The sequence below is a fragment of the Drosophila rhopaloa genome, unplaced genomic scaffold (genome assembly GCF_018152115.1).
Source record: "Drosophila rhopaloa isolate 14029-0021.01 unplaced genomic scaffold, ASM1815211v1 contig_3, whole genome shotgun sequence".
In the NCBI taxonomy this organism is placed as follows: Eukaryota; Metazoa; Arthropoda; class Insecta; order Diptera; family Drosophilidae; genus Drosophila; species Drosophila rhopaloa.
Window position 1 is genome coordinate 4,036,735 of NW_025335123.1, and position 25,004 is coordinate 4,061,738.

At 39.8% G+C, this 25,004-nt stretch overlaps 2 protein-coding genes across 4 annotated transcripts; one reads left to right on the forward strand and one right to left on the reverse strand.

Annotated features, from left to right (window-relative positions):
- Positions 1 to 706: 706 nt before the first annotated feature.
- On the reverse strand, positions 707 to 18,367 carry LOC108041100. Of its 3 annotated transcripts, XR_001769107.2 has the most exons (8): positions 18,062 to 18,367; positions 15,729 to 16,017; positions 10,676 to 13,143; positions 7,277 to 7,450; positions 5,348 to 5,657; positions 3,355 to 4,003; positions 1,885 to 2,202; positions 1,435 to 1,549 (listed from the first exon to the last, which is right to left on the reverse strand). XR_001769107.2 is itself a non-coding variant. In XM_017118893.2 (6 exons), the coding sequence occupies exons 2-6, from the start codon at positions 16,006 to 16,008 to the stop codon at positions 1,164 to 1,166; spliced, it is 3,618 nt and encodes a 1,205-aa protein (XP_016974382.2). In that variant the 5' UTR covers positions 16,009 to 16,017; positions 18,062 to 18,365; the 3' UTR covers positions 707 to 1,163. The 3 variants fall into 3 exon arrangements, 1 of the variants encoding a protein (XP_016974382.2); XR_001769108.2 differs by lacking the exon at positions 3,355 to 4,003 and having other exon boundaries at positions 18,062 to 18,364; XM_017118893.2 differs by lacking the exons at positions 1,885 to 2,202; positions 3,355 to 4,003 and having other exon boundaries at positions 707 to 1,549; positions 18,062 to 18,365.
- Positions 18,368 to 18,678: 311 nt separating this feature from the next.
- On the forward strand, positions 18,679 to 19,849 carry LOC108041102 (COMM domain-containing protein 10). Its single transcript, XM_017118896.2, has 2 exons — positions 18,679 to 18,892; positions 18,957 to 19,849. Exons 1-2 carry the CDS (start codon positions 18,861 to 18,863, stop codon positions 19,651 to 19,653), a joined length of 729 nt encoding a protein of 242 aa, XP_016974385.1. The 5' UTR covers positions 18,679 to 18,860; the 3' UTR covers positions 19,654 to 19,849.
- Positions 19,850 to 25,004: the final 5,155 nt, after the last annotated feature.

Sequence of the window (25,004 nt, forward strand, 5' to 3'; positions counted from 1 at the left end):
TCAATTTTTGAAATTGGGCTAACAATTTATAAATCCAAAGCAAAAGGGGGGTTTTGTGGAGTTTGGTTGGGAAAAAAATGTTAAATAATATAAATTAAAACAGTATAAAGAAAAATTGGTCACTATACAAAAAAAATTTAATATTTTTTATTTTTGGCATAAATAGCTTGTAATCGTATTATATAAATAAACAACAATAAATGAAGGCAACAAAATAAAATTTAAACAATGTTTTTAATTTGACGTACATATTTTTGCAGACCTAATTTTGGAATAAATTTGTGAAGATTTTGTGGTGAAAAACAGATAAAAGCTTCGGGAATTTAATGTATAGAGTATTATATGTATATTTAAGGATCAACAGTACCCTTTACACAAAACACACGAATTAATGTTGATGTATATTATATTTATTTACGGAATACAATTGTAAAAAATATTTAATAAGCGCTAATGTATATAATAATTATGAGGCAAATCTTACATTTTCTTTTGCTTTCTTCCGGATGGGGACGGGGGGCGGGGGTCTGGCTTAAAATGTTTATATTTTTGTTTTTTTGGGAGTGGAAGAAGTGGAAGTGGGTGGCGGAAAGGGATGATGGGTCTCAAGTTCAGACCGCTGGGGATCGTTAAGTTAATACTCCGGCGGACTAAGCTGCTCGCCCTGTAGATTATGATTTAAGTTACCTTCGGATGCAGTCGGAAATACGTTGATTTGTTGTTGTTGTATATTTACTATCAAAATGTCGTAAATGGAATACACAATACAAATACAATTGAAGCAGCAAAGTTATTCATTCAGTGCCGTAGATACATTACAATAATATAATTATTAATTTATCGAAAAAAAAACATATATATATATATAAAGAAGACAGACACACACGCTTGCTGTTGTACACATACACATCGGATCTCTAGGCCTACAAACTTACAAATAATATCTATTTATATACGTATCTTTATGGATTTCTTGCCATGCTTTGTTTACGTTGCCTTGCTTTCTTCATTACGTTTTTTGTGTCTAACCGAAATTGATATTTCACCTAAGCGCACGCTTTTCGATAGGGGGAATGGTTTCGGGGCTTGGAAGGGTATTTGGAAACCGGTGTAGATGAAGAGCTCCTTGCTCCGGTTTTTGGCTGGCAGGACGACGACTTAATTTAATACAGCAAATCGGTCTTCTGTGTACCCTCGCTGTACACAACTCCCGCGCCCGGCGTCGCCGTCAAATGGTAATCATCCTCGTCCGCAGCTGAGCTTTTCTTGGAGGCACCTGCTCCTGCTCCCGCTGCCGCTGTATCCGTTCCTAAGTCGTCCTCCTTGATCAGTGATTCGCCGATGCCCACGATGCTCCCATTTCCGTTGAACAGCAGCCGGCTGCCAGCAGCTCCGGCGGGACTGCTCCCGTTGCTGCTCGGGCTGTGGCTGCCATTGCTGCTCCCGCTGCTGCTGCTCTCGGGCAGAGCATAGCGGGTGACTCCCAGCTGGAAGAGGTTGTCCATCGGCGAGCCCTTCACGGGCGTGTAGAAGCCCAAAGCCGTGGAGCCTGCAAGGATGCGTAGATCAAGATTAGCAACTTTTTCACTTTAAGCGGGGTAATCCTCGAGGGGATTGGGGGTTAGTACAGTAGTAACAAAAGGTGGCACCGAGTTCGGGATAAATATATATATAATCAAGGTGAGGTGGTAGTGGTGGTGGTATTGTGGATGACGGAGGATCTGGTACGGATCTTTCCAGGCAAATGAAAACGAAACGTGAGCCGGAGATGGAAATGGAAATGGAGATGAGCGATGGAAGTAGACGGTTTCTGATGACTAGGATGTGCCAAGTGTTTTGGGTGTCTGGTGTCTTGGTGTGTGTGTTCTAATCTGGGTTAGTTACCTTAATAGTAATATGAATTGGCGATTAGTTTTAATTGCCCAGCGGAGCAGACAGAGCAAGTGCACTGGGTTAGAGGTGTGGCATTTCTGTTTTCGCACTTTATTCGGTTATCGGGTTATTTGGTCTTTCAGTTTTTTCAATTTTTTGTTTGATAGTTAATTATTGCGGTTCGGGTTCAGCGGCTGCAGTTAATCGGTTATTCAGTTTTCGGTTCGGTTTATTTGCCTTTGCTTGTTATCATAGATATTTTTGGTTTTGGTATACAATAGATATTATTTCAACGCTTTGCTTATGTATTCTGTTACATTTAAATAATATCTGCAAAAAGAAATTAGTATGAACAAAAAATAGAAATAGAAATAGAAGGCAACACAAAAAAAACAAAGCGACAGCGGTGAGTTTAACAAAAGGTTGTTGAAATGAAAACCATGGGACAAATAGAGGGGTTGGTGGTGGGGGAATAAGCGTAACTAGCTACAATTTCAAATCGCAAATTGCAATTCAATACATGTCCCACAACGGCATACCAAACTAAACTAAACAAAGCAAACATACATAAGCACATAACACATAACCAACCAAACTCACACGGGTGCACAAAGATACGTAATTCAAATGAAAATAGTCACTAACTGAGGTTCTACGATTCGTTTTGGTTTGGTTTACACCGACACTGGTTGGAATTAGTTGCTTACTAAGGTTCTATGCTTTGTTTTTTTTTTGGCTTGTTGAAATGGAAGGCATAATTCTCTACTGTTTGATAATATTTGGATCATTTAACATTTTGTCAACCCTTAAAAGACCACTAAATACTCTGTGTTTGATTCCCTAAAGAAGTGTTTGGATTAAATTTAGCTAGTTGTAGTCGAGCGGGTTTATTTCGATAATTTTAAATTAGATAATGAATTGAGTGCATCACTTTTAGCCTAGTGTATACGTTGGACACTTGTTTTACTGAATACAGACAGGAGGAGGGCGTCAATTTACCAAATAGCTATCAAAGGAACATATTTTTTTCGAGAAGTTAAGGAGAAAAGCTTCTTCCTTTTGTATTGTGAAAGTTCCATCCTTGGAGTAGTCAGCTAAAAAACACTTATCGCTCGTTTAGTAATATATTCCAGTTGATCGTAGTCCAGAGCATCCGCATAAACGGCGTCAGTGCATCAGGAAGCATATAGGCATCTATTAATCGATTAGTCGTGTGTTTCGAGTGTCCGGTTGCCCCAGTGTTTTTTTGTGTGTTGTGATTCGTGTGTTGGGGTTGGTGTTTTACTTGTTTTGTGTTCCTGGTTTCCGCATTGAGTTATTTGTTTGGAGTGAGTCGGATGAACACGGGGTTACACTTTACAGTTTAGCGGCCATCAAGCCAGATATTTGGGAGCGGATCGGGGTCACCAAGAGGTATCCAGGGGATGATGGGTGTTCTTTAGCCTAGTTGTAAACATATAGTAAAGCTTGGGCAATGCCTACGTTTCGCTGGCGGTTTCGAATCGGATCGGTTCGGATCGGAGTTGGAGTTGGAGCTGGAGTTCTGGTGTTCTGGTGTTTGGAGACTAGTGCTTATTTGGTGGCCATCAGACATAGTAGAGCGTGGTGCCTGGAATGCGTGCCTGGAGCAGGGCCGAGCTGGCATTGGACAAAGCCAGCGACGACGGCAGACTGGGCCGACGACGTCGCTGTTGGAGATCTGGGTCTGGACTCTCGCCACTACCCCGACTCCTGCTGCTTTCGCTTGTTTCATATTTACTCTGCTGATGCTGATGGTGGTGCTGATTCTGATGCTGATGCTGCTCCTTCGACTGGCGTTGATTGCCCATTGTAAACGAGGCTGCCTTCCGCGGTTTGGCGCCAGCAGCTGGCAAGGATTTGGGTGCATCATGCTGCAGGAAGCAGGCGTACTGCGGCTTCAGCAGCACCGATGGCCTGGCCCTACGTAGCGGTTGTGGCTTCGCCGGGAGCTGGGGCCGCTTGGCGATTGTGGGTGGCTCGGTTTTGACAGCGGTTTCCACTTCTGCTGCGATTGGGATAGCCGCTGCTGATGCTGCTACTGCAGGTTCTGGCTGCTGCGGCTGCTGTGGCGACTGTGGCAAGATAATACCCCTCCCTAAACTTGGGTAATCTGCAAATATGCGTGAGGCGAAATTGAAAGCCTTTCAGCCAGAAAAGACCGGAGCACGATTGTTTGCTATTTGGATCTCGGATTTGGGTTTAATAGCATTTGGTTCGTTCTTTTTTTTTTTTTTTTTTTTTAGAGTTTGAGAGCTGTGACATAGCATTTACATATTGGTACAAGTATATAGAAGAGCAGGGGAATCAGGGAACGGGGGGCATTGAAAGGGCTGCTAGCTGAAGGCCGCACCCACCTGATGCGCCTGGTCAGCCGGCGAAACTGAGCACCCAGGACCAAACGAAGCTTCGGCCAGGAGCAGCAGCCGTTGCTCGAGGTCCTGGCGCTACATTTGGGAACTGAGACGGTTACGGAAGTTGAGGCGAAGGCGGAGACGGAGGCTGGAGCGGAGATTGGAGCGGGCTCAGAAACTGATACGGAGACAGGGTGATCTGTGGCTCTATCAGCATCTGTAAAGTGCAGAAACCTTGGTTGTTATATACCCCGAGTTCAGTGAGGGATTGGGGCTTGATTTTGGGATCTTGGATCTCCGATTTCAACGGGGTTCCCTGCTCCTAAATGTTGATGTACGCTTGTACTTATACAACAGTCATGTCTTGCGATTTTCTCACAATGTTTCTCTTTTTCAAACAGCTATCTTCTTCTGTCATATATTGGCTTAAGCTCATTTCCACCACAATTTAAATAACTTTATTTATTGAACATCATTTGAAACATATATTAATAGATAAAATGGTCCATTTATAAGTTAATCTACTAGTAAAGGATTAAATCCTTGTAACTACGAGTTTCTTTTCTAAATAATTACAATTTAAACAAATGGATAAATAGATATGTTCATATAATAAACAAGATCCATGGCAAACTGTTGTGCGTGGGATTCCCCTTCCACCTGGTAGATGTTCCCTGCATCTCTATGGCATTACTATTGTCATTGCTAATAAGTGTCTGGATGTTGATGTTGGTGTTTTTATTTGCGAAACCCCCCCCAAGGCAAACGAAAGTGTTGAACTCAAAAACAAAGAGATCGCGATGAGTGATGGATGAGTGGGTATTAATGATGGTAAACAAAACTCAAGAACACAGCTGGTAAATCAAGATTAAGGACAAGGCAAGTGACAGAGACAGAGACAGGCATGAAGACAGAGACAGAGATAGAGGCGTATGCAGGCAATCAGGCAGACAGATAGAGACAGCGACAGAGTGAGAGACAGAGACAAAGACAAAAAGCCATTCCATTCCATTCGCTGCTGCATGCCACATACAACGTATAACACAAAACACATGTGCATTACGCACGCTTGGATGGATTTTTGTGGAACCGATATTACTTACCCAACGGTAAATTCCCCAGCATCGTGCCGCCCCCCGCTGCCCCCGCCCTGTGTCCAAGTCCAAGTCCATGTCCCGCCGTCGATGTGGGCAGCTCGATGATCTCGTCGACCGTCACATGGTGGTGCTGCTGCTGGAGCTCCAGCTGGTGCATCTGCTCCAGCTCCAACTGCTGCTGGTGCTGCAACAGGTGCATCTGCTCCGCCAGCAGATGGCCGAACGGATCGGCGTACGGCGGATCCTCGATGACCATCGATGCCTCGGAGGGGTATTCAAACGTCGACGTCAGCGTGTCGTTGAACTGCACGCGGAACTGTGGGAAATTGGTAAGAAATCTGATTAGTTGTTGCTTCTGAAATTACAGTCACTACAATGGTTTTAAAGGGGGCATCTGCTGCTCAGTTGCTTTTTGTGTTGAAAAATATATAAATTGTTCTGCTCAAATCAGCTCATGCCCTCATTTTTTGTTATTTTGCATGTTCATTTGTAGAAGTTCAGATATCCTTGCTTATTAAAGCTATTATACGCATTTACCTAAACTGAATTTTAAACATAAAATTTCACTTAATAAAAATTACGTTTAATCAAGTCAAAGAAAATATTTTCACTTTTTTTTTTTAACAGAATATATTTATAAGAATCATTACAAATAGTCATTTAGTCACCGCAAAGGTAAAATTCAAATCATTTCGATAAAGTTACTCGCTTAATATCCCGTATTCGAAATGATGCCCCTGTTATGTTAAGTTTTCTTTTTTACAAAAACCATTTAAAATTTGGCAAAAATGTATAACTTGCTGACATTGGTGATAACAAAACCGACATGGTATTCACTTCTAATCTGGCGCCATTGAAATTAATGATAACAATTTGGATATGAAATATTGAATGGGATTGGGAGCTGAATTGAAACCTCTCAAAAGTCAAGCAAAATAAATTAATTAAATACCATTTCATCCGACCTTTTTGTTTTTGATTAACGATCAGTGTATTATTAACATAGTCACCTAGAGATTTACATTTAGCGGTTCCATCAAATATATAGCCAAAACTAAATAGTTTCTCTGCTTGCCATAAAATTTCAAGGTTAGACGAAAGTATTGGATCAAAGCTTTGTTATAAATATATAAAATATTTATCGCATTGATCAATGAAAGACGATGCTGATATGGGTTTGTTTTAAATTAATAATGTGTTGGCTATATGATAATTTTGGATACTCTTTGGATGGCATTGAAGGAGTGTATCCGTGCTTTTGGAGTAATGGCAAATAAATTGTTCTAAAAGCAACTCCCATCAAGCGGCACTTACTCATCGATGCCTTATCGATGGCGTATCAATGAGTCAACCCCGATGATTGCAAAAAATCGGCTCCTTATCGGAGAACAAACCCCAACAGACCGACGCAATTCAATGTGCGATACGATTGAATTGATTTGGAAATTCAGGCTGCGGCTGTTGATGCCAAAAGACCATAGTAGTTCCCATATCAGTCACACTGATGGAACGCACCCGAATAAAGGAATAAATAAATAAATTAGCGCCAGGCGAACAAAAGGGAAACAAATCCCGAAATAAGGCAAACCTAATGCAAGTTGATTAATAGTCCCTGGACAGGCGACACAGCCGATAAATGTTATATAAGGCGAGCATAAATACCGCTTTACATTCCCCTTATCACGGTCCCCATTGAGTGGTCAAACAGTTTGTACTGGCACTCGGAAAACACTTCCCTCCTTTCCAACGGGGAAAATAATCTTATCTTATCCTTTCAACACACACCAAACTAAAATTGGAAAAAGAACCATTGCTATCTTTTGGTGGCAATAACAAAAGGCCGCCACCTGACTCACTTCTGAGTGATATACTATATGAGGATCGAGGATTGGGAGTCGAGAGTAGAGACTCAGGGGATCCTATTCCCATACATACCGTGGACTCTTTGGGTTTCTGGCGAATGCTGGACTTGCCGTCGATCACAATGTTGGCATTTTCGAACTCCACATCGCACGGCGATGGCGGGCACATGGAGTAGTCGTCACAATCCGTGTCCGTCGACGTCTCCACTGAGAGATCGCCCAGCAACACGAAGCCAGGCTCATTTGGCTAAAAGGAAAGATGGAAAACATAACTATTAGTACTTGTTATGGGTTGAAGTATATAATTAAAATTTGTTTTGGTCTTAAATAAGGTCATAAAGAATTCCCCAACATAAACATTCCTAAAATTGTTCAAGCCTGTATTTGGAAAATAACAGACTTGTTTATGGTTGATTAAAAGCTAGAAAACTAAGTTATTACCAAATAAAATTAAATAAATTAATAAATTTGTTGCTTTAATGTTTTTCAAGTATTTATTGCTTATACAGAAGTTATCAATTGTAAATTATATTCCCTAATAAAAATTGGTAAATATCTTTAAATATTATCGCAAATGTTTCGTTTGTCTTGGAATAAAATTCAGGATATTGTACTAGCTTAAAACCACTTTAAAAATGTGGTATTTGGTTAAATGTTTTTCGAAGCTATTTATGATGCTAAACTGCTAATTAAGATATTATTAGTAAATAAATGGTATACACGCCTTTATTAAAGTTTAACTACCTACAGAAGTTAAAGAACGTCCGCGAGCTCTCTTGTTCTCGACGAGGAATAACCCGTTTTTAATTGGTTGTCTCCCGATATTTTTGAAGGAGGATAGCCCCTTCCTCTGAAAATCTGTCAAGTTATCAGGTCATATGTGTTCGAAAAGTGAAATTCATGGAAACTCATTCTTAATCAGCGTTTTGTTATGGGTCATCTGTGACTCACGGCAGGGGTTCCGAGGTCCAAGAGGGTTCCAAGTCCACGTCCCGGTTTTAATTTCAGTTCTCAGTCCCGTTCCATGGCATATCCCTCTTTCTCCCCCCTTTTTTGGCCCATTTTTTGTGGCACAAATCGACCCCCAGCCATATGCCATATGCTATATGCCATATATACCTATACCGCAGATAATAAAGTTCAAAACGAGATAAAAAAGACAAGGCAAAGGCAAAAGCAAACACAGTAAGTAGAAGTGAGCCTCAAAAAAGAATTGACAAAATTGAGTTCAGTGGTAAGAAGAGGGTAAAGAGATAGAGAGAGAGAGAGAGAGATATGGCAACAGAGAGAAGAGAACGGCACAAAGCACAAACAAACGGGTTTACCAACGACAAGAAGGCAAGAGGAAAACTTAGCCGAACCGAAAGCTGAAGTCTAAAGCTAAGGGAAAGGTATAGAGTATAAATAGTGGAAGTGGTGTCTGTTTTTCCAACCAACTAATTCATAAAAAAATACATTTTTATATAAACTTTAGCTCGCTTTGGTATCCAACTACAAATTTTATTTTAAACAAAAACTAATTTTTAATTTTAGTTAAAAACATTTTAATTTGGTAATGTTTAGAAACGATTAAAACGGTTACAAATTATTTGTCTTTAAAACTAATTCGAATTTTTGAGTTAATATGAATTGTTTACCCTACACATAAAATAATAACAAGGTTAATAATAATAGTATATGTACATATGTAAAAACAATAAGTTCTCTAAAAATACTAAATAGAAAATTCTAGTCATTTTTTTCATTTTAAGATAAACTACTACTATAATTATTTCTGAGAACATTACTTTTGTTTATTTTAAATTAATAAAGCCAAAATATTCGAGCAAGATCCAAATAAAAAGGTGACTTTGCACCACCAAATAAAGGGAATTTCAATATGGTTGGAGAATAAGAAACAGCTGTAAGGAGTAGACCAATCTCGCATCCTATCCCATCTCATCAAAACCGGCATCCCGAGGAGCGACTGCTCCCCAAGAATAAAGTTCCCCACAGACACATTAAATCTCATGTACACAACACATATCTCTCCGGACTCGGACTTTTGCTGGCAGCAGGAAGCGCAGAAATAGCTTCTCATGTCCACATGCATGCTTCAAAACTGGTTTCCCACTCTTCCGATCTCGAAAACTGCAGCCAAAGAAGAACCCAAAAGAAGAAGGGACCGAAGACAGAAGACGGCCAGAAGATGAGACTTGCATCTGGCTGGGAACAAAGCAGACTTTGGGAAAGAATATGCAGATATGTGTATATATACATATATTTATGTATATGCATATAGGAGGAGCAACTGCTCATGTCGCACACGATTCGGGGCTATCGATCGGAGAGCTATTCAAGGCGAATTTTAATTGACTCGGAGCAGAAGATCACAGCGAACTATTCCCAGCTGTGATGCAAGCTTCGATCTCTATTAGGGGTTTGCCATTTCCTAAAGCAGTAGCAATCGTCGATCGAAGATCCCCAATTGATTGGCTATCTCCGCAATGGTAATAAACTGGCTGTGCAGTGTAATCTTTGTGAGATACTTATTAATCAACACTATGATTTAGCAGCCGACAGGTATTAAATGGGTGATTTTAAACTAACACATTAATTACTGGAATGATTGTCCATTCACTCATAGTTTTAGTAAAGGAATCTGTAAATTAGCAATCACAGATCACTAATTCCCAATACGTTGGTGCTTGATAGGAAATATTCTAATCTGTCGTTTAGAACTGCTATCACACGAAGAGTGACTGAAATCAGAGATATTATTGTTCCTGATTGTTTTTTGGTGATCTTAAACTTTAGATTACAGATCAGTCATCAAACTAAAGCTAAAGATTACTTCATTTCTCTAAAGTTTAATAAATTAAAACAGTTAAACCAAAAAATCAGTATCCTTTTGATCATTGATCCCTAATAAGTTGAATACCTTTTTTTTTTAGCATCGGTGATTGGTGATCGTACCTATCCAAAGCGATTGAAGTAGAGCCATTAGTCATATCGTAACATTTACGTTATATATGACTAATATACAAAACAAGAAAGAAAGAGTATCCAAACTGCGCTTTGTCACTTCTTCGCGCGGTTCTCTCCACTGTTCTCCGCAGTTTCTCAGTTCCGTTCTCGCCCTGTCTTGTTGAACTTTCGAAATGCGCATGATCGCTGTTCTCTGTGTGCTTTGTTTCATATTTGTTTATACGGCATGGCTGCCGTATGACACAAAAAAAAATAATAACAAAAAACAGTACGCGAGAAAGAAACAGAAAATAAACCATAACAACAAAGATATTGGGGACGGACGAAAGAAAACCAAATTACAATCGGGGAAAAAATAATTCATGGGGTAATTGTTAAGCATGAATAATCCGCAAGGCTGCGAACAGATAAGACGGCCGAATGTGCCTCTTCCGGGGAAGATTTCGTGGAAAAGAGTGAAATTTGTAGACCCCCGATCCCAGTTCCCCGTTCTATGTCCACTCACCTTTGGCAGCTCCCGCTTGCGCCTGTAGATCACAACGTCGCTTTCGATGTAGTCGGGCACCTCCTTGGTGCTCTTGGAGAAGTTGAACACCATCGAGGTGTTCTCTGTGGAATGATGGCTGGAACTGGGCCCCGATCCCCCGCCTGCTCCTCCGGCACCATGGCTCTGGTTCCTCAGCTTGCGCAGTGTCCACAGGGGCGAGGCGCTGGCCTCCGTTTCGCTGCTGGGCGTTTCCTTGGTGTTTATCACGGTGTCGAGACTAGTGGTGGGCGAGGACCCCGATCCCGTACCAGTACCCATTCCGGATCCGGATCCCGCACCGCCGGCTTCTGTGGCTGTCGACTTCTTCATCTCATTGATGCGATTCTTTTCAATCTCGCGGCTCGTTAGCGGTGTGCTACCAGCTCCCTGGCTATTGAATAGCGGACGGATTACTCCAATCTGTTTGGTCACCGCTGGCCCGCTGGATTCGTTGTTGTTCAGCTTGCGTACACTGGTACTGCTACTCCCGCTGGCTACATGCGCGTTCTCCGTCGAGTCAGCGAATGATCGCTGGGCGCCTCCCGCTGCCGTTTCCGTTGGGGGCTTAGGCTTATCGTTTGCCGCCACCGCGCCCATTTTATCGCGTTGCTCATTGTTGTCGCTGCTGTCGCCGTCGTCGTCGTTGTTGTTGTGGCTGTCGTCATCGCCTTCGCCTTCGCCATCGCCTTCATCGCGATCGTTTCGCTCAGTCTCGCTTGGCGCCTCGCTCTGCGGTGTAGCCTCCGTGTCCCGCTCCCTTTCCAGCGCCTCTGGATCCTGCAGCTCCATGCGTCGCATCATCACACTCAACGCCGACACGGGCGAATCGGTCTGGCGCGGTATTATGTCCGGATGGGCATGATGTGGGGTCCTTAGCGGCGTGGAGGACGCAAAACCAATGCCAGGCGGCGTTGCCGTTGCTGGTTTCTGATCCTTGATGATAGACTTGTAGCTGGCCACCTTGCTAGCCACTCCACCCACGCCATTCGAACGATGGGTGGTGCGCGGACGACGATTGGCACTCGCCTCAAACATCTTGAGTGTCTGTTTGACCAGATCCGGTGGCGGCCGTTCGGTGTCATCGATTATGGAGGTCAGGCGCTTGGGTGGCGCCGTGTCCGTGCCGCTGTGCAGCCGCTCACGGGCATTGTGGATCTTGTCCTCAATGGTGACGCAGGTGGGCGAGGTGACAGGTGAAGGGGTGGCCTTGAGAACGGGTGGTGCTGGTGCTGCGGCGGCGGCAATGGTGATTCTTTGACTGTTCCATGGTGACTTCTCGCAAAGCAGGGCCTCCACGGACCGGGCCCGTTTCATCACCTCGTTGCCGCGCTTAAAGTGACGCGATCGGTTACCTGAGCCCACTCCAGATCCTGCTCCTCCTCCATTGGCTATGACACCTGGTTGGTCGCCATCTGATGTCAAGGGCGGGTTAACAGCTGATCTTCCATTGGAGGAGCCCAGACTGACGGGACGCTGCTGGCCGGACTTCGAAGTGGGTTTGGCCCCCAGTATGGGTGGAGGTGTAGATTTGGCACGCACCTGACTGGCCACCTCCGGCTCCTCCACTTCCACCTCGTCGTCATCACGATCCAGCAAAGTGTTTAAACTGGTGGAGCGCTGAAGACGTTGCTTGCTACTTTGCTGGTGGGATTCGCGGAGTGCAAGGCTCAGATAGCGGCAGCGCAGCTTTGACACAATTCCGGGCCCGTAGCTCAGGTCCTCGCCAGTGTCCAATGAATCTGGAATGGGATTCGGGGGATCCACATCCCCGGTGGCCACCGATCCGCTGCCAATTTTTCCCGCTAGATGTCGGTGCTGGCCATTTTGTTTGGTTGTTTTCTTCATCTCTTGCATGGCGACCATTGTCGGTTTTACCGTTACCTTCGTGGGCGACAGTTGTTGTTGCTGCTGCTGTTGTTGCTGAATTATGAACTTGTTGCTCTGCAATTTATCGGAAATGGTCTTGGTCTTGCAGCTCTTGCTATCGATGGTGGTCTCTTTCGCTGAAGGCTCGCCCTCAGCAACGCTCTGTCCCGGTTTGCATTTCGTTTTCAAATGGTGTTGGTTTGGGCTTGAATTTTGATTTGCTGACGACGACGACGCTGCTCCAATTGTGCCAGTTTCAACATCACCACACCGGCTACCCACCACAGCCGGCGGTTCGGGTTCGCTCTCCCTCTCCTTCTCTGTTTCGCCGCTCTCGTTTAGTACCTCTGTCTCTTTCTCTTGACTTCTTGTGTTGAGTCGTAAACTCGATCGCTGCTTTGGTATGGGTGTTACGGTTGTTGTTGTTGCCGCTTCGGGCGAAAGGGAGACGGCAACAACAGAGTGATGACCTCCAGTGGAATTGGTATTGGAAATAGAAGATTTCTCAGACTTTTCCTCAGAAGAGTTCATATTTCTCTTTTGACTAGTGCTACTGATTGTAGCCGGTTCCATGGGGGTTTCTGGGGGAAAAAGTCAGAAAACAATACACAAATATTTCAAAGGCAATGCAATAAATCATAACTTGTTCCTTGCCAGCAGTCTGACAACTCTGGTGGCTATCGATAACCGACTATCGATACTGCGGCGGCCAATTTGAAAGTTTCGCAGTAATTGTAAACGTTGGCAAACCGAATTAAAACACTTTAATTAAAAACACTTGTTATCCATTACTCATGGGTAGTTAAGTGCCAGCTGAGCAATTGCAGATTGTATAAGTCACAAGTATTTTAAATAATTTTAATTCAAGATTATTTTATTTATATAAAAACAGCTAACCGTTTTATCCATCCCTATTTGTATACCCTTGTAATGGGTACTAAAATTCCAGTCAGATGTTTGCAACGCAGTGAAGAAGACATCGCTGACGTCAAAAAGTATATATTCTTGATCACGATCACTTTCATTTTAAACATTTGTCTGTTTTCTATTACTGAGAATTTTGTAAGATTTAAAAAATACATTTTTAAAATAATTTTATTAAATGGCAAAAAAATTTTGTATAGGAACGATCGGAAAAATTATCGGAAAATCGACATAGAACTCCAAATATATATTCTATAGAATAATATTTAGGTTATAGCTTCAAGGGTATATACACATTTAGAGTAATTTTAATGATTGATGAGTTTTGTTTACTGCTAATTGATTGCAAAGCCTTACAATTAATTCTAAAAGAATTACTTGAGTTTCGTAAAAAAAAATGTTTTAAACAAATTTTTTTTAAATTAGTTAATATGCCAAGAACTTTTTAGTACGGATTAATATTAATCATGCGACCTTAAGCATATTTAGCCTTATGAAAAAACTCAAAATGATACGATATAACAACATTTTTTTTTCGTAAAAGTATCGAAATAAAATTTTATTTTTTATTTTTCCTTGTTCCATCAATTAATTCTGAGATAAACTAACAGAAAAAGTTTATTTTTGTCAAGCAAACGTGTATTGCGTAAAATTGTTGAACCAAAACATATAATAAACGAGGACGGAAGCTAACTTCGGCAAGCCGAAGTTTTAATACCCTTGCAGACTTTGCCGAAATTGCCAAATTATTAAATTTTACACTTTTGTTCCTATGGGAGCTATAGGATATAGACGTCCGATCGTCACGCGCTTTTACCCTGATCAAGGTATGCATAAAAAATACGATTTGGAAAGATTCATGTTAATAGCTTTTACACTGCGCGAAATATCATCAATTCTTGCAAGATATATCCGATTGTTCCTCTGGGAGCTATAGGATATAGACGTCCGATCGGGGCGATTTTCAAACTTGATCTGCGTACACATGTTTTAGGACGAGTGTGAAAGTTTCAGATCGCTAGCTTTTAAACTGAGCTCGCAAACGGTATTGAAACAGGCGGACAGACGGACGGACGGACAGACGGACATGGCTATATCGACTCCCCTATTGATCCTGATCAAGAATATATATACTTTTTAGGGTCGGAATCGTCTCCTTCACTGCGTTACAAACTTCTGACCAAAATTATAATACTCTCTGCAAGGGTATAAAAATTTGTTGAAAAATTTGTTGTTTCGAACTGTGTGTAAAAACCATTACTTTTTAATAAAGGTTCAAATACTTTTGATTTTTGCTTCTGAAAAAAAGCAATTTTGTTGTTGAGGGATTCTCAAAACTGGTATGGTTTTCCTTTTGAAAAAAGGTTCAGAAAAAATATTTAAACAAGAAAGGAAAGCTAACTTCGGGCGGAGCCGAAGTTGATATACCCTTGCAGAATACTCTGTAAATTATATTCTCCAAAATTATTCATATGATGCATTCTTAATACTCATAAAAAATCCGAACTTCCTAACTTTAACAACAACAAAGTTATGGCATTTCCAATCGTTCAGTTATATGGCAGCTATAGGATATAGTCGGCCGATCCTTATGAAATTTGATAGGTCGGATTGATTGGCCAAAAATAAAATCCATAGAAAATCCCAACTTCCTAACTTTACAAACACCAAAGTTATGGCATTTCCGATCAATCAGTTATATGGCAGCTATAGGATATAGTCGGCCGATCCTTATGAAATTTGGTAGGTCGGATTGATTGGCCAAAAATAAAATCCATAGAAAATCCCAACTTCCTAACTTAACAAACACCAAAGTTATGGCATTTCCGATCAATCAGTATGGCAGCTATAGGATATAGTCGGCCGATCCCGGCCGTTCCGACTTATATACTGCGTGCAAAGGAAAGAAGGGTGTGTGCAAAGTTTCAATCCGATAGCTTTAAAACTGAGAGACTAGTTTGCGTAGAAACAGACAGACGGACAGACGGACAGACGGACATGGCTATATCAACTCAGGAGGTGATCCTGATCAAGAATATATATACTTTATAGGGTCGGAGATGTCTCCTTCACTGCGTTGCACACTTTTGACCAAAATTATAATACCCTCTGCAAGGGTATAATAAAACTCGGTAAAGCATACGAATTCGTGTATTCGAATACTGTTCAAGTAATACTTTTCTAAAAAAATGACTCTAATTTGCACGTTAAGTGAAAGTATTCCAGTTTAACCACCACATACCTGCAATTGCACCTGAAGCGGCTGTGGCTTCCGCCGAAGCCAAAGCCCCACAACTGCCATCGGTGGGCGAGGTGATGGACGCCGCCTGAGTGCGGGCCACGTTCGTTTTTCGGCGCTGGATGAGATCCTTTTTCCACTGCGGCATGTCCGGCAGGAAACCGGAAGTGGGCGACATCTCAGCTGCTGCCCCAGACCCAGATCCCGAAGGTCCAGCTCCGGCTGCCGATGCTGCTGCCACATCCGTGAGTAAATGCAACGAGGGCCGCTTCTGTGACTCCATTATCCCCGTCTGCAAGAGGCATTATTCGGAGCATTAGTGCATGTCAGCCGTATCCGTGTTGGTATCCCCTTTTTAGAGTGCCTACAGCCCTACATCTCGACCCAAAGACCAAGTCCGACGGACTGACTGGCTCAAAGCTGGTGCCGATTGCAAATGCCCGCTGCCCAAGCTCCTCTACGAAGCGAAGAGGCGAGCATTGCCGACCCAAAAGATTGGCCAACCATGGAAATCATAGCCAATTGAAACTATCTCATGATTCCCTATTCTAGAAGAATCAATTAAAGGCTTTTTTCGGTTTTAATACCCTTAAAAAAAAAAATATTTTATTATTAAGTATGTCACTTTTGTTAGCTCTTTAAAATTTACACAATCTTCATTATTTGTGCAGAATTAAAGAAAATAAATGCTCGTCTTAAAAATGGTCAATGTTTTAGAACATAAAAAACTAATTTAAAAAGTTAATCTTGTATGATAGAAAAACTTGTTTCAAAAATGATCTTTTATTCAAAAGTTGAACAAAAATGAACTATTCTTTAAAATTATAAAACATTATTTCTTACTTCCATGTCCATATCTTAGAAGTATGGCTACAGATTAATAATGCAAAAAAAAATTTTTTAATTAAGCAGTACTACAAGTTTTCAAAGAAAACAAAGATACAAAGCTGGCGAAAGTGATTTCCGTACTGTCTGCGATTTTTCAATACCAAACGGTTTTAAATGGGATCGCGCTTATAAACACACTGGTTATTTAGAAACCAAATGCCATGACATTTCTACAAAATGACAAACAAAAGTTGACTTCAGCTGTGATACGCAGAATTTCAACTTGTTTAAATTCTATATAAAGATAAACTATGGAACTCCATTACATTATAGTGAAAATATTGGTTGTTTGAAAGAATTCGATAATCCCGTTTAAGGTCAAAAACTAGTCGCAAGTGACGAATTATTTTATACAAATTGAAGGAAAAGATTTGCCATTATTCCTTATTTTCGTTTTCGCATTTAATACTAAAACAATTTGCTTAACTTAAGTTGGGAAAACTAACTATTTTAAATTAAATAGTTAGCCACAAATTTAAAGGTTAAAAATGTTTGTATGAATATTTAATTTAAAGTGTACATATGGACATTTATGACCTTGTCACAAGATAGTCAATTTAAAATTAAGGCTTAAACCATATTAAAATTTATTAAAAATTGAGTTTAAGTTTTATGTAGATTTGGAAATGTAGGGGGACCTCCAAAAAAAACTATGGACAAAACCTAAACCTTTAACATTTGATCACTTGATTTATGTATGTTAGGTGATCTGAAATTCGTGGTGACCAGGGCTTTTAGAGTTTTATTTTTCTTAATTGGATTAACTGCTGTTTTTACAACCCGACAGCAAAACAAAACGTAAAACAAAGGTAAGAAGCAAAGAAACCCCAATATTTTTCGAGCATAAATATGCTAAACTGCCATAATGAGCGGAAAATGCGATAAAACCGAATCGAGGTAGGGAAAAGCGGGGAAACCGAACCGAACGATTCTTCCCATTGTTTCGCTGAAATTGATTGCATGGCTAGAATATTATTGTTGGAATTGTTTCTGTTTCTGCAGCTTTGCTTTTGCATACCGCGATAAAAATTATTATTTTTAATTCCTCATATCACCGTGTGTGTGTGTATGCATTTCCACGACTCCGACTGGGAGAGTGTGAGTGTGTGCAGGGTGGGTGAAAAGGGGAGAGCGATAAAAAGGGGCTGCAAAATGCAGACGAAGCATAAAATAAACAACCGACGACGCGCTATCGATTTTTACGGCAAGTTGGAAGATCTCTGATACGATACACACAGAATACAATTACGGGAGGCTATGGCAAATTAAAAACTAAGGAGACTTTAACAGAAACGATTGGGAGATAAAGAGCCGGGTTTTGTTTATTTACACAGGAACACAAACACGAGCGCAAACACACATATGCATATAAACACACTGTTCCGTTAGTTGTTGGCCTTTTTTGTTTTTCTTGCGATTTCATTTAATCTTTATTCTGGAATTCTTACATTTGAAACGCTGCAGAGATGCTGGCTCAAAAACGGTGGTTGGTTCAGTTTACAGTTTTCCGCTTATCCGTGTTTTCCGCCTTTTCCCCCGCCTTGTCACTTTTCGTTTTTCAGCTCAACCAAAATCGTCGCTCGCCTCGCTCCGCGCACTTTCCAAACTGCACTTTCCCGTCTACTACTGCACTCGAACTCAGGGGCGTGGGTGCACTCGCTGCGCCTCAAAAGTGCATCTTTTGCAACCGAATCAGCGGAAAAATCTGCATTAAGTTAAGCCGCGTTTCCAATACACAAATATTGTCTATCGATTGTGCGCGCTATCGAGCGGACCATCGATAGGCGCCGGCAGAGTTGCCAGCCCGCAAATATAGCTATTTTCAATAAAAAATATAATATTTTAGGGTTTTTTTTCAAAAAAAAAAAAATAATAATAATAGCTTTGGAAAAAGTGATTTATTTTATTGGGGGCTAGGTAGGTATCACCAAACATGCAGTGCTCAATTTAAACTTATGTCTCATTTTCTTAATTTACCATTTTATAAGTGTTTATAAATATAAATCATAAGCTTAGTACTCATGTCCAATAAAGTAGTTCTTTCTTTTCTACTGCGAATATATATTTGGTACCCTTACCGTTATTATTGGTTGGCAGCGATACCTGGCAACGCCACAAGCTGGAGATCCGATAGTTTTTTTGTTATTTTCATTGCTTCGGATAAACAAAGTCAAGATTTGTTTATTATTCCTAATAGAAAATTGATACAGATCATTCAACAAATCCTTAAGTTAAATAGTTAAGGACATGAGTATTAACTGGATCAAGATCACCGAAAGGTAAGTGTTAATAGTGGTTGAAAAGGAGCAGGCACTTAAAACAATGGGTTTTTCTACCAACTAGAGCCCGTGAAGGCATAAAAATCATCAATGCCCTGCCCTACGACACCTTCACGACAGTTTTGTGGTACACCCACCGCCAGATGAGTCCCAGTGGAACGTCTGGAGCGCCGTCCAGTGCCACCAGTACGGTTGGCACCAGTGTGACGACCACTGGGCGGGCGGACAGCAGTGCCGAAGAGAATCCCACCAGCAGCAGTGAACCGGAGTACACCCTGGAGGAACTGGAGCGACTGGTGGGCGTCCCACGGGCGGACTTCCTACTGCTGATCAAGACCTTCTCCTACATTCTGCGACGCATCTCCACATTCATCATTAAGCCAAGTCTGCTGCAGCGTGAGCTCCGCGAGAAACTCCAGCTGGAAGATGAGGCCAAGATCGATGCCATATTGCGTTTGTGGGTGCGCGAGACGACGCCCATTATGAACAATTTGGCCAGCAAGCGATACGAATCAAATGTCATCGAGGATGTGGCCTGGAAACTCAATTTGGAGGTGTCCTCACACTGCCAGCAACGGGAGAAGACGCCACTTGCCGTGCTACAGATGAAAACGGGTGCCGGCGAGGATATCAACATCGAGATGACGCATCCAGAACTACTGGAGCTGTACAATCAGTTCGAGAACATTCAGGGCGAGTTGGATGCCATGCTAGCCATGAAGGCTCCAGATGCGGCAGTGCCAGTTTCTGGCAATCAGTAGTGAGACCCCATCGATCACTTTTAGTGCCAATTTAGTTGTTAATCTAATACCTGTTAAAAAATATGGACCTATAGTATGCAATACTAACACGATAGTAGCCAAATGTTAAACACGTTTTAAAATAAAATTTTGAATTTGTAAATTTCCGATCGTAGCCAAATGTTATAAATATTATAAAGAAGATGTTTCTAAGTTTAATTTGCTTTCTTTTTTACAAATTATAAATAAGTATTTCGGTTTGTGTTCGTTACATTACAAATTATTAATATTTTGCCTATGTTTTTAAGGACTTCTCCAAATTTCCCTATTAAGACTAGTAATGTAATGATTCTCGTGGCAACAGGAGTTGCCTTTTAACTATATTTGATTTAAGAGCGGTTAGCACTGGGACGTTTTCGGCTAGGACTTCGTCGGATTGGGGAGGGATCTTTTATCAAAAATAGCTAACGAAATTACAAGAGAATGTGCTAACCTAGCCAGATGTTACAATTTTAGTTATGTTTATGCGTATTGTTTTATTTTTTTTTTTTTTTTATGAGCTTGGTGTAAGTGCTCTATTTTTACCCGCCCAACCTTGTTAACACTTTGCAATGCTTTGAATTTGGTGTGTTAACCCTTAAGTGATTTGATGTGTGTTGGTTTTTCTTTTAGTACCCCATTATATTAAATTAGTTCAGTTTCAATTCCATGTTAACATTCAAATATAATTCATGTTCTTAATAGCAATAAGTATGTATATAAAACTAATCATTTCAATATCTTATCTCTTTTCTAATTATTAACAAATACTTCATTTTTAATTTCTTGAGAGAAGGCTTATCCTTATATATGTATTCTTAATTTATTGAAAGGTTAAATAGTGTTTAAATAATTAATTTGATTATATATAATTTTCCATTGAACAAGACTATAAAACTATAGAAATTGACTTTTCATTTTTTTACTTGACTACCATTAATTTTTGTTTTTAAATTTCTTATATATATATATTTATAATCTTATTAACTTTTTATTTATTTTTTTTGTTTTGTTTTTACTTGTTACCTTTTTAAATCCACGTGTGCATGCAGGCCTGTAGCTGAGTGGCTGTAACTTTAATGGTTAAGGTTAGGTTATATAAATATAAAAATTATTAATTAAAAAATATCTGTGGTAGCATGCTCTTTTCGTTGTTTTTTTTTTGTCCAGTATATATAGTTTTAATTCTCATCCAAGTTATTTCCTTTACGCTGCGCTGCTGTGAGTTTTTAGTTGATCAGGTTGAACGTCGCTTGGCCAGCTTAGCAGCTAAATTATTTTGTGGTGCTTCGTCAGAAGGTGCAGTTTCATTAATTGGTGGATTTAAATCCAACCACAAATCCTGAAACTTTATGTTTTATTTCAGTCACATGTATTGATATTTTTCGTGACAAATTTTACCTGCACAGATATATGTTTTGCCAAGTTAGGTTCTTCCTCCGTCTCTTGATCGGTTTTCTATTATGCACTTAATATTTTTGTAACGCACTTTGAATAAAATTGCCTTTTATATTTATTTGGCATGTGCAAAAATTATCACGTGTTTTAAGTGTACGATTTTATTTACTCCAAGAACGATCTGATTTATTTGAGAGACTCTGACCAACTAAATGCACATGCTTAAAATTTTCCATGAACCGCGTGGGCGTAGGATAAGCTTACTTCAAAAAAAAAAACAGATAGTATTGCTGACTAAGATAAATCAGCTAACCAAAGTTCTTTTACACAAGCGTGGCTTTATCTTTTGAGCTTTTGTTTTAGAGATAAGATAAGACAAACAAAGTGACTCTCAAAACTACATATGTATATGACTTAAGCCGTACACATACAAAGCTGACCATCACAACACAGATTATTTTATTAGCTTTTACAGTGATAAAAGAAGCTGAAAAATCGGTCAGATTCATTAAGTCATACACTTTTGAAGATCTTTTGCGTGAAATTTTCCAATTACTTTACCATTTTCTTCTAATTCGTAACAATGGTTACCGTGTTTGCGAACAATTTTTGCTTTTAAAAACTTTGGAGCAAGCTTTGCATTGAATTTTTTAATTTATTACTCAGAGCAAAATTTCGCCTATAAACTTGTTCTCCTAGTTCATATGTCACAAACCTGGTACGAAGATCATATACCCTTTTATTAGATATATATGCCTTGCTGATATTTGCCATTATGGTTTCCCGTATAACTTGTAGCTTGTCTGAATCTAAAATTCTTTCACCTATTTTAAGACTTTCTAATTTTCTCAACAGGTCATAATCTTTCGCATGCGAAACCATATTGTTTCCAAAAAGTGCAAAGTATGGTGAGCATCCGATTACTGAATGATAAGCAGAGCGTAATGCTGCTGAAATGTTGCTGATTTTCTCATCCCATAACCGTTGATCTGCACCAAGATATGATCGAATGCCTGATATTATGGATCTATTGAGGCGTTCAGATGCGTTTGATTGGGGACTATAAATAGCTGTTAGAAAATGTTTTATCCCATGCCTTCCAAGAAATGACTTAAACAGTGAGGATTTAAATTGACTTCCATTATCCGTCACAATGCATTCTGGAACACCAAATACATGAAAAATATTGGTACTTAAAAAGTCTACAACGAGATCTGCTGTAAATTTTCGCAAAGGTTTAAGGAAATGAAACTTAGTTAGGTGATCTAACACAATAAACACTCCTATATTTCCTCTCTTTGACCTAGGATAAGGTCCAATAAAATCCATATAAAGGCGTTGAAATGGCCTTTCACTTATTGCCGGGTTTCCCATAGGTGGTTTCAGTGTGATATTTGGGGCTTTTGATTGTTTACAAACATTACACCGCGCAATAAAGTTTTTCACTTCTATCGCCATGCTTGGCCAATAGAAATTTCTGCGAAGTCTCTCTAAGGTTTTTCCTATACCTCCATGAGCATTATGAGGTGGTGAGTGAGCGTTCTCTATAACTGATTTAGTCAACTCGGATGGTACCCATAGCTTCCAGCAGTTTGACTCGCATACGTCGTCTCTATAAAACTGATTTCTACGATATATATACTGATCCACAACTTTGAGATCTGGTAAACGATTTTGATTCTCTAGTATGACATTTTTCTGCAAAACGTAGTCGTTAGACCAAAAATAAGGTGAATCCAAATCGATTACTGGTAAAACAACATCTATTTCGTTAATTTCCTTGACTGGCAATCGCGATAGCGCATCAGGAACTATATTTAGGCTTCCTTTTCGGTGTTCAATTTCGAAGGTATAATGTTGCAATTTTAACGCCCATCTAGCTAAGCGACCGTTGAGATCAGTTTGCCGCATTAACCATTTTAAGCTCGCATGATCCGTAATAACTTTAAATTCGAGGCCTTCCACATATTCTCTAAACTTCTCGATACTCAGTATAGCACCTAAACATTCTAATTCTGTGACACAAAATTTCTGCTGAGACTGGTTTAATTTATGTGAAAAAAATGCAATTGGTCTTTCTATATTATCGTCATCAAGTTGAGCAAGAACACCACCAACGCCTGTTTTCGAAGCATCGCATTGAATAATAAAGGGCTTCTCAAAATTCGGTGTCACTAATAATGGTGCTGAAGTTAATCTACTTTTTACCTCTTCAAATGCCTGGTTAGCCTCATCCGTCCATTTATAGTCTTTGCTCTTTTTGGTTAGATCTGTGAGAGGTGCTGTTATTGTTGCATAATTTTCCAGGAACCTACGATACCAACCGGCACAACCTAAAAATTTACGCAATTCTCTAACAGTTTTTGGAGGAAGTAAATCTTTTATTGCTGATACTCTTTTTGGATCTACCTTAATACAGCCGTTGCCTATCACAAATCCAAGATAACGAACTTCAGGAACACACCATTTACATTTTTCTAAATTTAATGTCAAACCTGCATTTCGCAACACGTCAGCCATTACTTTAAGCAGACTTATGTGCTGAGTAAATGTTTCACTGACCAACAATAAGTCATCAAGATAAACAAATACACGGCTTTTAAGATCAGGTGGAATAATAACGTCCATTAAACGACACATTGTTTGAGCTGCATTGGTTAAACCAAAAGGCATTACCTTGAATCTGTACAAAGGTCGGTTTGGCACAGTAAATGCAGTTAAATCTCTACAAGATTCCTTCAAACCTATTTGCCAAAATGCATGTTTAAGATCTAAAGAAGTTATAAATTTAGCTTTGGGTAATCTTGAAAGAATTCCATTAATTTTTGGTTGTGGATACGCATCTTTAATAGTTACTGCGTTCACTTTGCGAGAGTCAAGGCATATTCGAAACTTTTCTCCTTTCTGCACTACAGCTACAGGACTACTCCATGAACAAGTCGGAGGTGCGGTTTCTATCGCAGGAGATACCGAAAAATATCTTTGCTTAATAGGTTTTGCTTCGGCAATAATTTCAATGGCATGCTCTAAAATAGATGTTTTTCCTAAGCCATCCCTATTGAAATCTGGAAACAATGATATTACTTTCGTCATTTGCTGTTTTTGTTCACCACTCAGAGTGTCTGGTAAATTCAGTTCGCTAACGTATATTGACTGGTTTAGTTGACTCATTAAACCAAAGATGTACCAAAAGTCAATTCCCAAATAAAGATCTTGTTTCAGTTCAGGTATTATATAAAGCGTTACCAATTTAGACTGATTACGAAATGTAACTTCGGTTTCAACAGTTCCAAGAACATTATATTTTTGACCTCCAGCAGTTTCTACTAGTGAATTGCTAACTTTAAAATCCTTATTTTTGTTTAAATATTCCTTGGCTGCTTGTCCACTTAAACACGAGACAGATGCTCCAGAATCTAATAATCCGTCATAAATTTTACCAAAAATTCTCACTTCTCCAAATGGTCTAACATCTTTGTCTTTGCTAAGGATTGCATCTAAACTAACCGTCAATCTTTGCGATTTATCTTTAATTTAAAAAAAAAATTACGCAATCGTAAAGAGTTTCGCTTAGGTCTGTTCCTGACATCAATTCCAATTTGTTTACTCTGATTAAAGATTTTGTTACGCACTCTAATATAATTTCTTAATCGAACATGATATGGTATTATAGGATATAATTTTCCTTTCACGTCATTCTTTCCTATATTTATATTTTTAACATATTTTGGCGATGGATGAGTTAAGTCATCCAAATTAATCAGTTTTTTGGATTGGAACGATAGATGGTGTTGTCATATCCATTCGACCTTCTGTTTTTCTGACATAACTCGCAATTTGGTCGTTTCACATTTTCTGTGCCACATCCCATACAAAATATTTTTCTTTCAAATTGACAATCTATGAATTTATGTCCATATTTTCTACAATTCCAA